General features: G+C 60.3%; 1 protein-coding gene across 1 annotated transcript; it reads left to right on the top strand.

The window, feature by feature from the left end:
- Window positions 1-310: 310 nt before the first annotated feature.
- Window positions 311-7,336, top strand: TAGLN2 (transgelin 2). Its single transcript, XM_032397200.1, has 5 exons — window positions 311-375; window positions 5,142-5,349; window positions 5,728-5,902; window positions 6,169-6,271; window positions 6,556-7,336. Exons 2-5 carry the CDS (start codon window positions 5,170-5,172, stop codon window positions 6,695-6,697), a joined length of 600 nt encoding a protein of 199 aa, XP_032253091.1. The 5' UTR covers window positions 311-375; window positions 5,142-5,169; the 3' UTR covers window positions 6,698-7,336.
- The last annotated feature ends 4,695 nt before the right edge of the window (window positions 7,337-12,031 follow it).

Consider the following 12,031-nt stretch of genomic DNA (forward strand, 5'->3'; position numbering starts at 1 on the left):
ATCAAGAGGCCTCTTCCCACATAAACACGACCATAGTCTTGAGCTAACCTTCCAGGCAAAACGCTTCCCGCCAAGGCGTAAGTTTAAGAGCTCCGGGCTGGAGGCCGCGGTTCTCACGGGTGGAGACCACTACTGTGGCTCGCGTAGGCCCGGGCTCCCCAGATCCTTTCGCCCAGGCTCCCGCGCACCGCCCCCCTCCCCAAAGCTCTGCCCTCCGCTCCCGCGCTGTGGCGCCTTTAAAGCCTCTGGGCGCTCGCCCCGCCCCGGGTCCGCCCCGTCCGAGGCGGGAGCCCGCTGAAAACCCCCCGGCCCGGGCCGGGCGCGCCACTCGGCCCGCAGCCCCTGCCAGGAGTGTGCCGCGCCGGCCCGCCAACGGTGAGCAGGGGGAGGGCGGGGGGCGCGCCCCCAGGAAGCGGGAGGCCAGCGCTGGCGACTTGCTCCCCGGATGGGGCGAGGGTCCGACGACAGCTCTGCTCGCCCGGTGCTGTCGGGTCCTGTCCCCAAGCCCCGACCCGGCGTTGCTGGGCGATGAGGTCAGCCGAGGTTGCGGGTGCACGGACGGGGCGTCCGTCCGAGCAGGGGGGGGACTCGGCCTTCGGGGGAGAGGAGCGGCGGGCGTCGGGGCTTGGCGGGCGTGCCCGGAAGGCGGGCGCGCCCTCGGAGCTTCCCCGCGACCCTCACTTCCCGGTCCCAGGAGCACGTGCGGGAGCTGCCCGCGCTCCGCGACCCCGAGGCCGCCCTTTCCGTTCCTCTTCCCGCCGCTGACCCGCTGGCGAGTCGGGGTCACGGGCCGGGGAGGACAGTCCCCCGATCTCGGGCTCCGGGGGCTGCCGCCGGCGCCGGCGGGCGGTGTGGGGAGGGGGCTGCTTACGGGCGATCCTGCCCCCGCGCCCGCGAGGGCCCCCACCCCGCGCCCCCTGCTGCTGGGAAAGCCGGCGGGGGCTGCGGGCGGGCGGGCTGCCCAGACCACTGCGTCACCCCAGCGGCGGGCGGTGGGTGACTCATCCGCCTGTAACGGCCCAGGGTGTGGCGAGGCGGGGCGGCGGGGCCGGACCCGCAGGACCGGAAGTGGACGGCCGCCTTCCCGGCCCTGCAGGCCCCGTGGAGCCTCCTGGAGCCCGTGCCGGGGAGTTCTGGGGCAGCCTGGCATCTGGGAGCAGAAAGCGTGGCGGGAGTGGGGGTGGGGTGGGGGGCTGTGGAGGTCCCGGGTACGGGGGGCCCTGTGACTTGGCTGGGCTCTCCCGAGTTCTGACTCCAGAGCACCAGACGGAGGGACAGCTCCCCCTCTCCAGCGCCCCTCCCGATTTCTCCTTCCTCGTCCCGCGCGCGGGGAGACCTACAACTGCAGGGGAGGCCCGGGTAGCGTGGGGCTGCGGGGCCCGGCCCTGCGGGAGGCAACCGGTAGTCTTCGTCCGACTGCAGCGCCCCTCCAGCGCCCCAGCCCTCCTCTGCCCCCTGGATTGGCCTCGAGTCCTTCCTTCGCCCCAGCCCTTCTCCCTCCAGGATTTTCAGGGAGCGGGCTCTCTAACTCCGAGCACACCCTCCGTTCAAAGAGCATTTCTTCTCTACCCCCAAACTCGTAACTTCCCACGCCTCCAAACGCCCTCCTTAGCCTCCGCCGCTGCCCCCCGGAGGGATCCCTCGCACCTGCCTGCACCCGGGAACTGCCGTGGGGGGGGGGCTTTTTCCCCGGAGGCCGCCTCTGGCCCCGGTGCACGCAGCCTCCTCACCCTGCGTGTGTGTTGAGTGCGTGTTTCTGCCCGGTGCCCCCACCCTGCCGGGTTCCTGTGTTTGGTACACAGAAGCCATGGCAACCGCCCCACCTCACCCCTCCTCCCGCAAGCCTTGCGGCTTCCTGTTTGTGCCGCTTCAGCTTTCTCTTCTGCTCGCTGACGTGATGGTGAGGGGCTGCGCCCCGGGTGGCTCCTCGGTCACAGGTGTCCACCACCCTTGCCCTGCCTGCCCCCTCTGCCCTTCCCTTTGGGGGCAGGGGCCCCCACTGGCGCCTTCAGAATAGCCCTAAGCGCGATTCCGACTTGGGAAGTTCCCCTGCGACCTGTGTGCACAATGAATGGAGAGTCTCTTTGTCTTCCCCTGTGAGATGCCCCGGGCCCCAGCCACCCCAGCGGGGACCCTTGCCCTTGACATCTGCGTGGGGTGGGGCGAGGTGAGCGTCCTGCCCAGGGTCTGGGGGGCCCCTCCGCCTTCCCGGACCATTGTAATCTTGTGGGTGGGGTGAGGGCTGTTCCCACAGCTGCAGGCAGCTCTGGCTTGGGTAACTCACCCCCGCCCCCCAAGTGGTTCGGCTGTTGTCTTCTCTTCGGATCCCCAGCCCTGGGCATCTCCTACACAGCTCCCCACCCCAGCAGGCACCTGGCCCTCTTCCCTTCCTTTGAGGGAGGGCTGCGGAAGGTCCCTTGGGTGTCACTAGGGCGGGCCACCCCAGCTCCAGCACACCAGCCGCGGCCCCTCAGCTTGCGGCTGCCCAAGGGGGCGGGGAGGAGAAACCCCTGCAGGCAGGCTGGCCGGGCCGCCCCTTCCCGGAGCTCGGCCCCACAGCTCTGGCACCTCCGGGCCCCAGGGCAGTGGCCCCCAAGTGGAGCCGAGATGCTGCAGCTGGAGGCTGTGACACGGCCATTGGTGCCCAGGCTCCAGAGTGGGGGCGGGGCCCCCAGCATTCTCCCGGAGCCCAGAGGTGGGGCTGGGAGGCCAAGTCTGTTCTGCCCCTTGGGGGGGGGGGACGCTTCAGGCCTGCTCTCCCCTACTGACCCTGGTGTCCGGGTTAATGATTCTTCTGCCCTTTCTCTCCCTGGGCCATCGTGATCCCTTGGCCCTAGGCCACTTGGCTCCAAGGAGACACAGCCCCGAGGCCCAGGGGACCCTAGTGAAGCTGCTTCCAGGAGAGAGGTCTGGACATTGGGTTGGGAAAAGGGGGCTTACTGGTGGCTTCCGCCCCGTCCTCCCCCTTTCCCCCCAGGTCTCCCAGCCATGCCCCTGTGTGTCAGGGGCCCCGGGCTGAGATAGAGCGAGTGGTGGCTGAGCTGCTTGGGGCTGGGCTGGCAGGAGAGAATCTTGTCCCCCTTGCTCTGCAGCCCTCGGCTGCTCTCTGCTTGCCCTCCCCCGGCCGAGAGTGTGTGTGCCTGGTGGTGTGGGTCAAGGCCCAGACCGACATTTATCTGGGCCAGCCTTCAGGCTGGGGGGGAGTGAGGGTGGGCTGGTCTTAATGAGGTATAAAAATAACTGATTTAGGGGGAGGATCGCTGCCGGAAATGTGCTGCTGGATAAGCTGGCGTAGAAAGGAGCAGCGCTGTTGGAGTGTGGGGGAGGGGACCGGCCTGAGACCAAAGGCTGAGAGCAGGAGGGGTTTGAGGCGGCTCTGCCCCATGCCTGGCTCCTCTGCTGAGCCCCGAGGCCCATGGAGGGGGTGGCAGGATTGTGGAACCTGGGGTGTGTGGGAGAGAGTGAGACAGAGTGACTTCATCCCTACCGGCTGACCTGTCCTGAAGCCAGGTGTGGGAGCAGAAGTCTCCCCTCCCTGTCCTTGCACACAGGTGCCTGTTCTGGGGGATCCCCCTGTCTGAGCGGCAGACAGCTAGCTGGATCTCACAGTGGAAAGGGAAGCTCATCTGCAGAGGGGATGGGGACAGGGAGTGAGGTCCTGTCCCTTCTGTGGTCCTGGCTCCCCCCTGGCATGGGTAGCATTTTGGGGACTTGTTCAACAGGGTCCCGGGAGTGGGACGTAGGCAACGAGGTAGGAGGTGGGGACAGACTGCCCCTGGGCCGGCAGTCTGGAAACCGCCCACTTCTTCCCAACACAGGTTCTCAAACGAAGTTAAATCCTCCCATGTGTTTCCCCAACTCTCCCTCCCCTCCAAAGTTTCCCTAAAAATACCATCCACACTCCTGGGTTAGTTCCCTATTCCTGCTGTAACAAATTAGTACAAATTTAGTGACTTAAAGCCACACACATTTCACATGGTGCAGTTTAGAGACCTCAACAGAGGTTAAAATCCTCAGCAGGGCTGCCTTCCTTCTTGTGGAGTGTAGGGGAGAACCCCTTTCCTTGCCTTTTCCAGCCTCTGGAGGCACCTGCATGGCTCTCCCCTGACTCTGCTTTCTTCTTGCTTCTCCCGCTCTGACTTGCCTGCCTCCCTCCCTCGCTTATAAAGCCCCTTGCTGTGAGGACACTGGGCCCTCTTGGATGATCCAGCATACTCTCCCTGTGTCAAGACCCTTCATTCAGTCCCATCTGCAAAGGCTTTTTTTGCTACGTAACATTCACAGGTTCTGGGGTTTAGGATGTAGACACCTTTGGGCGGCACCATTATTCTGCCCACCATAGCTTCTAGAAGGGGAAGTAGGATTGGTTTTGATTGCTTGGTTTCTCATGGGAAGTTCCTTTTGTCTGCTGAAATCTTTTAAGGGCCTACTCAGACCTCCTCTTCCAGGAAGCCTTCCAGGGTGCTTCTGCCAACACTCTTCTCTACGTTTCCATGACCAAGGGTCTGACTGCAGATTTGTACAGTATTCACCATGGACAAGACTTACCTTTTCCTGGGTGCTCTCTTTGTCTCTCTGTTGGCATTCTAGGACCAAGAACTTCCTTCTCTTCCACAGTCCCCAGCACAGAGAGTGGGTGCTCAGTTAAACCCAGAGGCTAACTGAGGGTGGGTGTGTCTAGTTCTCTAGCTCCCGGAAGAAGTTTCCCTAGCCATGTTTTCCTCCTGTCCCCCAGTCCTCCTCCTTCCCAGGGCTGGGGTTAGAATGACCAGTTTGCCTTTGCTAAAGCTAACCACCCCAAATGAGGGGCTGGACCCCCAGACTTGGCCTCATTTACCCCATACTCTATTCCAGTGGGTTTTCTATTTCATTCTAGTAGTGGGGCCATTCAAATGAAGTCCAGTGGCAGGACTCAGTAACAGTCTGCCTGTTGTGGGGGTGGGGGAAGCCAGAGATGGCCTGCATGGGCCCTTAACGCCAGAGCTCTGAGCAGTGTTATTTCAGCCCATGCTCCGGAGTCAGGGTGAGAGTCCCCTCATTTGACAGTGGTTCCCACCTCTGGGTCCCACCCTGGGGATATGGAGTGTGTCCCTGCAAGCTGCAGGGTACTGACTGCGGGCCTGGCCGCGTCCTCTCCCCAGAGTCCCACAGCCAGCACTGCCCTTGGGAATGGCCAACAGGGGACCTGCCTACGGCCTGAGCCGGGAGGTGCAGCAGAAGATCGAGAAACAGTACGATGCGGACCTGGAGCAGATCCTGATCCAGTGGATCACCACCCAGTGCCGCAAGGATGTGGGCCGGCCCCAGCCTGGGCGCGAGAACTTCCAGAACTGGCTTAAGGATGGCACGGTGAGAGCTGAGCACTTCTGACTGGAAGTGCAGGGAGCAGTGGGAGGCCTGGGGGGCCTGGGGGGGGGGCCAGGGGGGCCTGGACTTGTTCTACTTCTTCCTTCTGAGCCTGGGTATCTATCCCGCAGAGGACTCACAGAGTGAAAGGGGAGGCCCTGGGGGACACAAGGAAGAATAGCTCCAAGGAAAGAAGCTCGGGAGGGTGTGTTCTAGGCAGTGATGCTGGACCAGCAAACACTCTGGGCTCGGGCAGGAAGGAGCCTGGGGCTCACTCCAGGGGAAGTAGGAGTTGCCTTCAGGTAGGACAGGAACCGCGCGGGCTCACTGTCTCCGGGGCCAGCATGGCCTCACCTCTGCACACCTGCTGTCCTCACCCAGGTGCTGTGCGAGCTCATCAACGGGCTGTACCCCGAGGGACAGCCCCCAGTGAAGAAGATCCAGGCCTCCACTATGGCCTTCAAGCAGATGGAGCAGATCTCTCAGTTCCTGCAGGCGGCCGAGCGCTATGGCATCAACACCACTGACATCTTCCAGACTGTGGACCTCTGGGAAGGTGGGTCAGGGCCAGGGCACTGTCACCCAGAACACCAGAGACCGGGCCAGGCCATCTTGCCCAGGAGGAGGGGGCAGGTTTATGGCACCCTGAGGACAAAGAGCGGTTGTGTGTGTGTATTTCCTGGAGGAATGGGCCATGTCGGGGGGTGGGGTGGAGGAGGGTATGGGGACAGAGGGAATTGCTGACCTAAGCGGTAGAGGTGGGACCCTGGTTCCCAGGACCCCAGCGCCGCCGAGGCCAACACACCCCCTCCCCCTTTCCAGGAAAGAACATGGCGTGTGTGCAGAGGACGCTGATGAACCTGGGTGGACTGGCGGTAGCCCGGGACGATGGACTTTTCTCTGGGGATCCCAACTGGTTTCCTAAGTGAGTATGGCAGGGCGGCCCAGGCCTGTCCCTGTCCCAAGCAAATGGTCCCGCACAAAGCACTTTCCCGTCCCTCATCTCCCTGAGTCCTCGCAACTCTCCTGGGATGGCAAGGGACTGTCCCTTTTGAGACACGAAGAGGTGGCTTGAGAGAGCTCAAGGCCTCTCAAGGGCAGAGTGGACACTAGCACCCGAGTCCCCAGCGAAGCCTTGCCCCGTCCAGGGAAGACACGCACCGGGGCAGCCTCCAGCCTCTTCCTCACCAGCGCTCCCTTTCCACCCAGGAAGTCTAAGGAGAACCCTCGGAACTTCTCGGACAACCAGCTGCAAGAGGGCAAGAACGTCATTGGGTTGCAGATGGGCACCAACCGTGGGGCGTCCCAGGCCGGCATGACCGGCTACGGAATGCCCCGCCAGATCCTCTGAGCCCACCCCAGCCCTGTTCCTGCCTTCCCATGAATGGTTAATATATATATATATTTTTTAGCAGTGACATTCCCTGAGATCCCCTGGGGCTCTCAGACTCCCCTCGGCCGGGGTGGGGGCCTGGCCTGGCTGGCCTCTGGGGGTGTCCGATGGCAGGCTCTCCCCCGTGCTTACTAATACATTCCCTTCTTTAAACCCACCAAAACTGGACCAACGGGCCTCTTTTCTCCTGGGACCAAAATTTGGGGGCCTTGCCACCCCCCACCCTCATACCTCTTCTCTTTCCCTTCGGCTTCTTTTCCCCCTGAGCTCTGTCCTCAGTCCATTCCCTGGCTGGGGGTTAGGGACCCTGCCTCCTGGCCTCGCTTCCACAAGTAGGCCTCGGCCCTAGCTGTGGCCGCAGGACTTAATTTATAGGGAGAGGCCTGTGGCGACTGCCACCCCAGCCGCAGCCGGGCTGTGCTTACCACACATCAAGGCAGCCTGCCCCTGGCAGGGGCTCTCTCAGCTTCCCATTTTCCATTTCCCTTGCTGTGGCTAAGGGGTGGGGGTGAGGGGACAGGGAGGGACGGCTGCCCACCATGGGCTGGGGCTCAAAAAACCTGAGTTTGCTGATTTCAATAAATCTCTCTGTCTTTTTTGGATGGTCTCTGGCTGTGTCTGGGGCCGTGAGCCCTCCACTGGGAAGGGAGGAATGTGGGGGGCAGTACCGTGACTGGTGCGGGAGAGGGGGCTTTGAGATGAAAGGCTGCAGTCCTCACACCCATCTTCCGAGTTCCTTCCCTGTCCTCTTCCTCCCCGGCTTTAAGGGAGGGGAGGTTGGGTTGAGGATAGTTGCCGTTGGGCCGGGGGCCGTAATGCAGGAGGTGTGGACGGTGTCCACACACCAGCCTAGGAATTGGGCATCCCACCTGGTGCTCCTGGTTGGGCCCCTCGCCCAGCCAGAACAGCTTCTTCGCCACGGCAGGAGGGTCGGGCTGGCTGCTGGCCCTGCCCTGAGTCCTGGCCAGTCTCGGCGGGAGGCCCCTCAGGCAGGCCTGGGGCAAGGTGGCCCCTGTTGGAGTTGGCCACACCAGCTTGGGGGCCAGGGGCCAGGGGGGCAGTGGTGGGGAGGAACTGCCAGGCTGCGAGGGAGCAGAGGGGAGTTGGTGGTGGTGGCTGGAGGGAGGAGGCCCTGTTGAGGGATCCCACGCACTTGGGAGTGCAGAGGAGAGAACTTGCCTTCTGGGCAGGTGGCCTCGTTCCAAGAAAATCAATTTTGGGGTCAGGTTGTCCGGAGCTCGCCCTGACCGAGGCATGAATGTTGCCCCCGTCGTTTCCAACTCCTAGGTGTCACCTTGACTCCATGGCCTCCCCATCAGACCCTGGGAGGACTGGACAGACCCTGGGCCAGCCCCCCACACCAAGGTCCCCCCTACCCTCTTTCTACTTCAGGGCCTGTTTCCTTAGGAGGGCAGAGCCCCAGCATTGTGCCTGAGGGGGACAGATTAGGCCCGGGTTGCTAACCAGAGAGCTTTAATTCTCTCTTCTCCCACTGCCTCACTGTGGCTCCCTCTGCCAAGGAGCACCTCCTGTGTGCTAGGCCCCGTGCCGTGCCGGGCTGTCTGTGGAAGGTCAGCTGGAAGGCTCAGCGGGGATCCTGGGGGATCCTGACGTGACCCCGCGGGAGGGATGGAATTTGCTGCCCTCCCTCGGGCTGAGGCACAGATAAGATAGGCTGGTGCCTCTATGCAAATTCCCACGGATTAGCTGTCATTCTGCCCCGTTATCTCTGGCTCTGGGAGGCTTGCGGGAAGCCAGAGAGGGAGAGTGATGTCACTGCAGAGAAAACCTTGAATTCACTAATTGTTATACTAGAACACCGAACCATTTGCACCCTTCCCTGATTTAACCATTTACAGCTACAGATTACGGGCCATGCGCCTCACAACTTTCTGAGACACTCAGCTGGTTCCAGAGCCTAGACTGAGACCCCCTGGCTTCCCCCAGTGGATTCCCACAGTAGTCCACGAGGTGCATATCACTGTGTTCTTTCCCCCATTTTGGCCCCACATGAGCACACCGGGTCTCAGGGCATCCCACGGCCACGTCAGGAGTAAAGGGAGGGACGTGGATTTGAGGCCTGGTCAACCTGGCTGTGATCCTGGGTAGTTGGAGGCTCAGCAAGAAGTGGGGCCATGGAGGAACAGGGGGACAGAAGGGATGTGGGGGTGGCGGGTGCCCCTCATCTGAAAGCTAGAGGTGCTGGCTCCTTCCTCCTGGTGCCGTGAGGATCGTGCCAGCCCTGTGCGGAAAGCACGGGCCCTCGCCTGCAAGTGCTCCAGGGACGGACGTGTGGGGTGCAGCAGGGTTTGCGTGGACGCCTCGCAGGGAGAGAGGTGGTGCTCGGAGATGCTTCAGGCAGCAGCCGGACCCCCCGCCCCGGGAGGAACTGGCTCTTCAAGGCAAACAACACCGGGATCGGAGAAGTGCTTGGTTAGGGGGCCGCCTTGCTTCTGGCTGGACCGCCACCCCCCACAGGCTCTGTGAGCCGTCTCCACGGCTCCCCGCAATCCACCTGGCCGCAGCTCCAGCAGATTCCTTCTGGAAATGGCCTGCACCGACACCTCAAAATCTGCTTAGTGTTTTGTCCCATCGGAGGCCATAGTTTTGCACTGAATCTGGCCTCTTTCACCTCTCCTGGCCTCACCCCCTTCAGAGTCCTAGCGGGGGGTTGGGGGGGCCAGGAGCTCCTCTGTGTGGCATCTCGCTCTCCATGGCTCCCTGCACTGGTGTCTCCTGATGCCCTACCTGCAGGACTGTCCCTGCTGCCAGGACCCCTGTCCCCTCTAGGTCTCACCACGGTTTGTCCTTCAAGTCTTTGTTCAAAGGTTACCTTCTGAGTAAGGCCTTCCCTGGCCAGCCTATTTAACATTGCACATTCCACCCTCGGCCTGCTCCCCATCCTCCTCCCCTGCTTTCTCGTATCACCACCTGACCTGCAGTGTATTTTACTTATTTATTTTCTGTCTCCACCCACAGAATGTACACTCTTTAAGGGCAGGTTTGTGTTGGTTTTGTTGATGTGGAGAGGTGCCTGGCATGTTGTAGGTGCTGGATAAATATTTGTCGAACAAATGAATGAATATCACCCCACTCTCATGTTCCTGAATCCCCTGGCCCAGTGACACGGTGCCCAGCCAGGCCAAGGGCTCAGCAAGCCAGCCTGTCATTGGGTCTGAGATGGAACCAGCTCATCCATCAGCTTCCTTCCAATGCTCCCCCATTGTTCATTTCCAGCAGGTGAAAACCTGAGACGCCAGGGCTCCGGACGGCCAGAAGTGAGGTCGGGGAGGGGACAGAGAGCCGTGTGTCCGCCGGGCAAATGGAAGGCACACTGAGGATTTGGGGGAAGACATGGGAGTAGGGCAGGAAGAGGTAGGAACCAACTTTGGTTCATTTATTCCTTGCCTTCAGCCTTGAAGTGCAAAATCACTGCGGAGGTGGAAAGTAGGTTCGGCTCCTTGTGGCCCAATGGAAAGAATTGGAGTAGGAAGGCAGGGAGAGGTAGGGGGAGGTGGAGGGGGGAGGAGGAAGAGGAAGAGGGCTCCTGGTACTCAGCCTAGCTTGGCTCACCCTTGGGGAAAAAGCATAGGTCTGTGTGGTCCCTTCCCGTGGGTGTGTGTCCAGGTGTGTGAGAATTCTCAGGGCTAGGGCTCAGCAGGTGGGAGCAGAGGAATCTGTGACCGAGTGTGGAGGCCGCCTATGAGCATGTTTGCCAAGGAGCAGGGATTATGGGCGCAGCGAGGTGTGCGTCCTGTGTGCGTAGGCAGGATGTAAGCATCTGTGAGTTTGTACATCGTTCCGTGGAGAACAATATGTCCCATTCCTGCCTTTACAGCCGGGGGAGGCCTTGGAGAGCTTGGCAAAAGGCCCAAGGAGCAGCAGAACAGGGAAAAGCCTGGGCAATAGGGCCCTAGGGAGGGAACTATAAAGGGTCTGGGATTAAATTTGTTGAAGAGAAGCCTAAAGAGTAAGTTAGTAACTGTCTCCATGCAAAGAAATGAGTTTCAGTCCCAGTGGCCAAGAGGTGGATTAAAAGAAAATGCACTGAAGTTGCATCTAGAGAAATTTAGGTTACACAAGGAAAAACGATCCTCTTGACTCTGAAGGTTATTAGCCTCTGGCATCTCTTAAGGATCAAGAGGAATGTTTTCAATAATAGGACAGATCCCATCTTCTTAAGGTAGAAAATGGGCAATTCTGCTTGGGAATGCGTATACATACACCCATTTTTTTTAAATTCGGGTGTTCGTTCGTTCAACACTTATTGGGGTTCTCTGTGTCAGGCCTTATGGGGGAGATGAAGATTATTAATACATGATCTCTTTGCTCAAAGAACAGATAGTCCTGCAGGGGCGATAAAACAGATACGAGCCGAGTCTCAATCATTCAGGAAGCCAGCACTCTGTGCCTTTGGAAAAATGCACACAGGGCTCTTTGGGAGGATCACTCGCCAACCTCCAGCAGCTCTGGGTCATTTCTGCAGTGGAGGCTGGTGGTGATGTTGTGGGGAGCTGAGGCTGCATATCTCAGGAATCAGCTCAGGCGAGTGGGGCTGCTGGTTGGGGGCTGGGGGGCTCCTCCAGGAAGAGGAACAGTTACTTGCTCTGTGGTCAGAGGTCAACTTTCAGTGCGGGGTGAGGGGTTGTTCCTTCCATTCTGGAGTTGGGGTTGGGCAAAGAGGCCTGAGCTGGGGTGAGAGCCAGGGACTGGGTAGGGACAGATCAAGAACACGGGAGTTCTGAATTGTTTCCATGAGAGAAGCGAGAAAGTGTGGCTCAGTGTGGGCTGGGCCATAATGGTGGGGATGCGGAGATTCATTACCACTTTCTGCTGGTCACTGGGCTACGAGCTTTATCTGTAGTTTGTGTTTCTTTTTTACTTATTTCAACAAATGTTTCTCTCTTTTTTAAAGATTTTATTTATTTATTAGGGAGAGCACAAGCATAAACAGGGGGAGGGGCAGAGGGACAGGAAGACTCCCTGCTGAGCGGGGAGCCTGATGCAGGGCTTGATCCCAGGACCCTGAGATCACAACCCCAGCAGGTCACTTAACCGACCCGACCGAGCCACCCAGGCACCCCTCAACAAATAGTTCTTGAGCACCCATTTAGGGTAAGGTATCTGCTGGGTGCTGGGGGATACAGCATCAGCAAGACAAGTAGAGTTTTTGCCCTCCTGAGAGGAGCTAGAAAAGCAAAGGGCCAGTTATAATGTGATTTGGGGGGTGGTAAGGGGAGCGTAGGTGCTAAGGGATCCCGCAGGAGGGGACTCAACCCAGCCTTGTGCGGA

This window comes from Phoca vitulina, unplaced genomic scaffold, assembly GCF_004348235.1.
Source record: "Phoca vitulina isolate PV1807 unplaced genomic scaffold, GSC_HSeal_1.0 scaffold97, whole genome shotgun sequence".
NCBI lineage: Eukaryota > Metazoa > Chordata > Mammalia > Carnivora > Phocidae > Phoca > Phoca vitulina.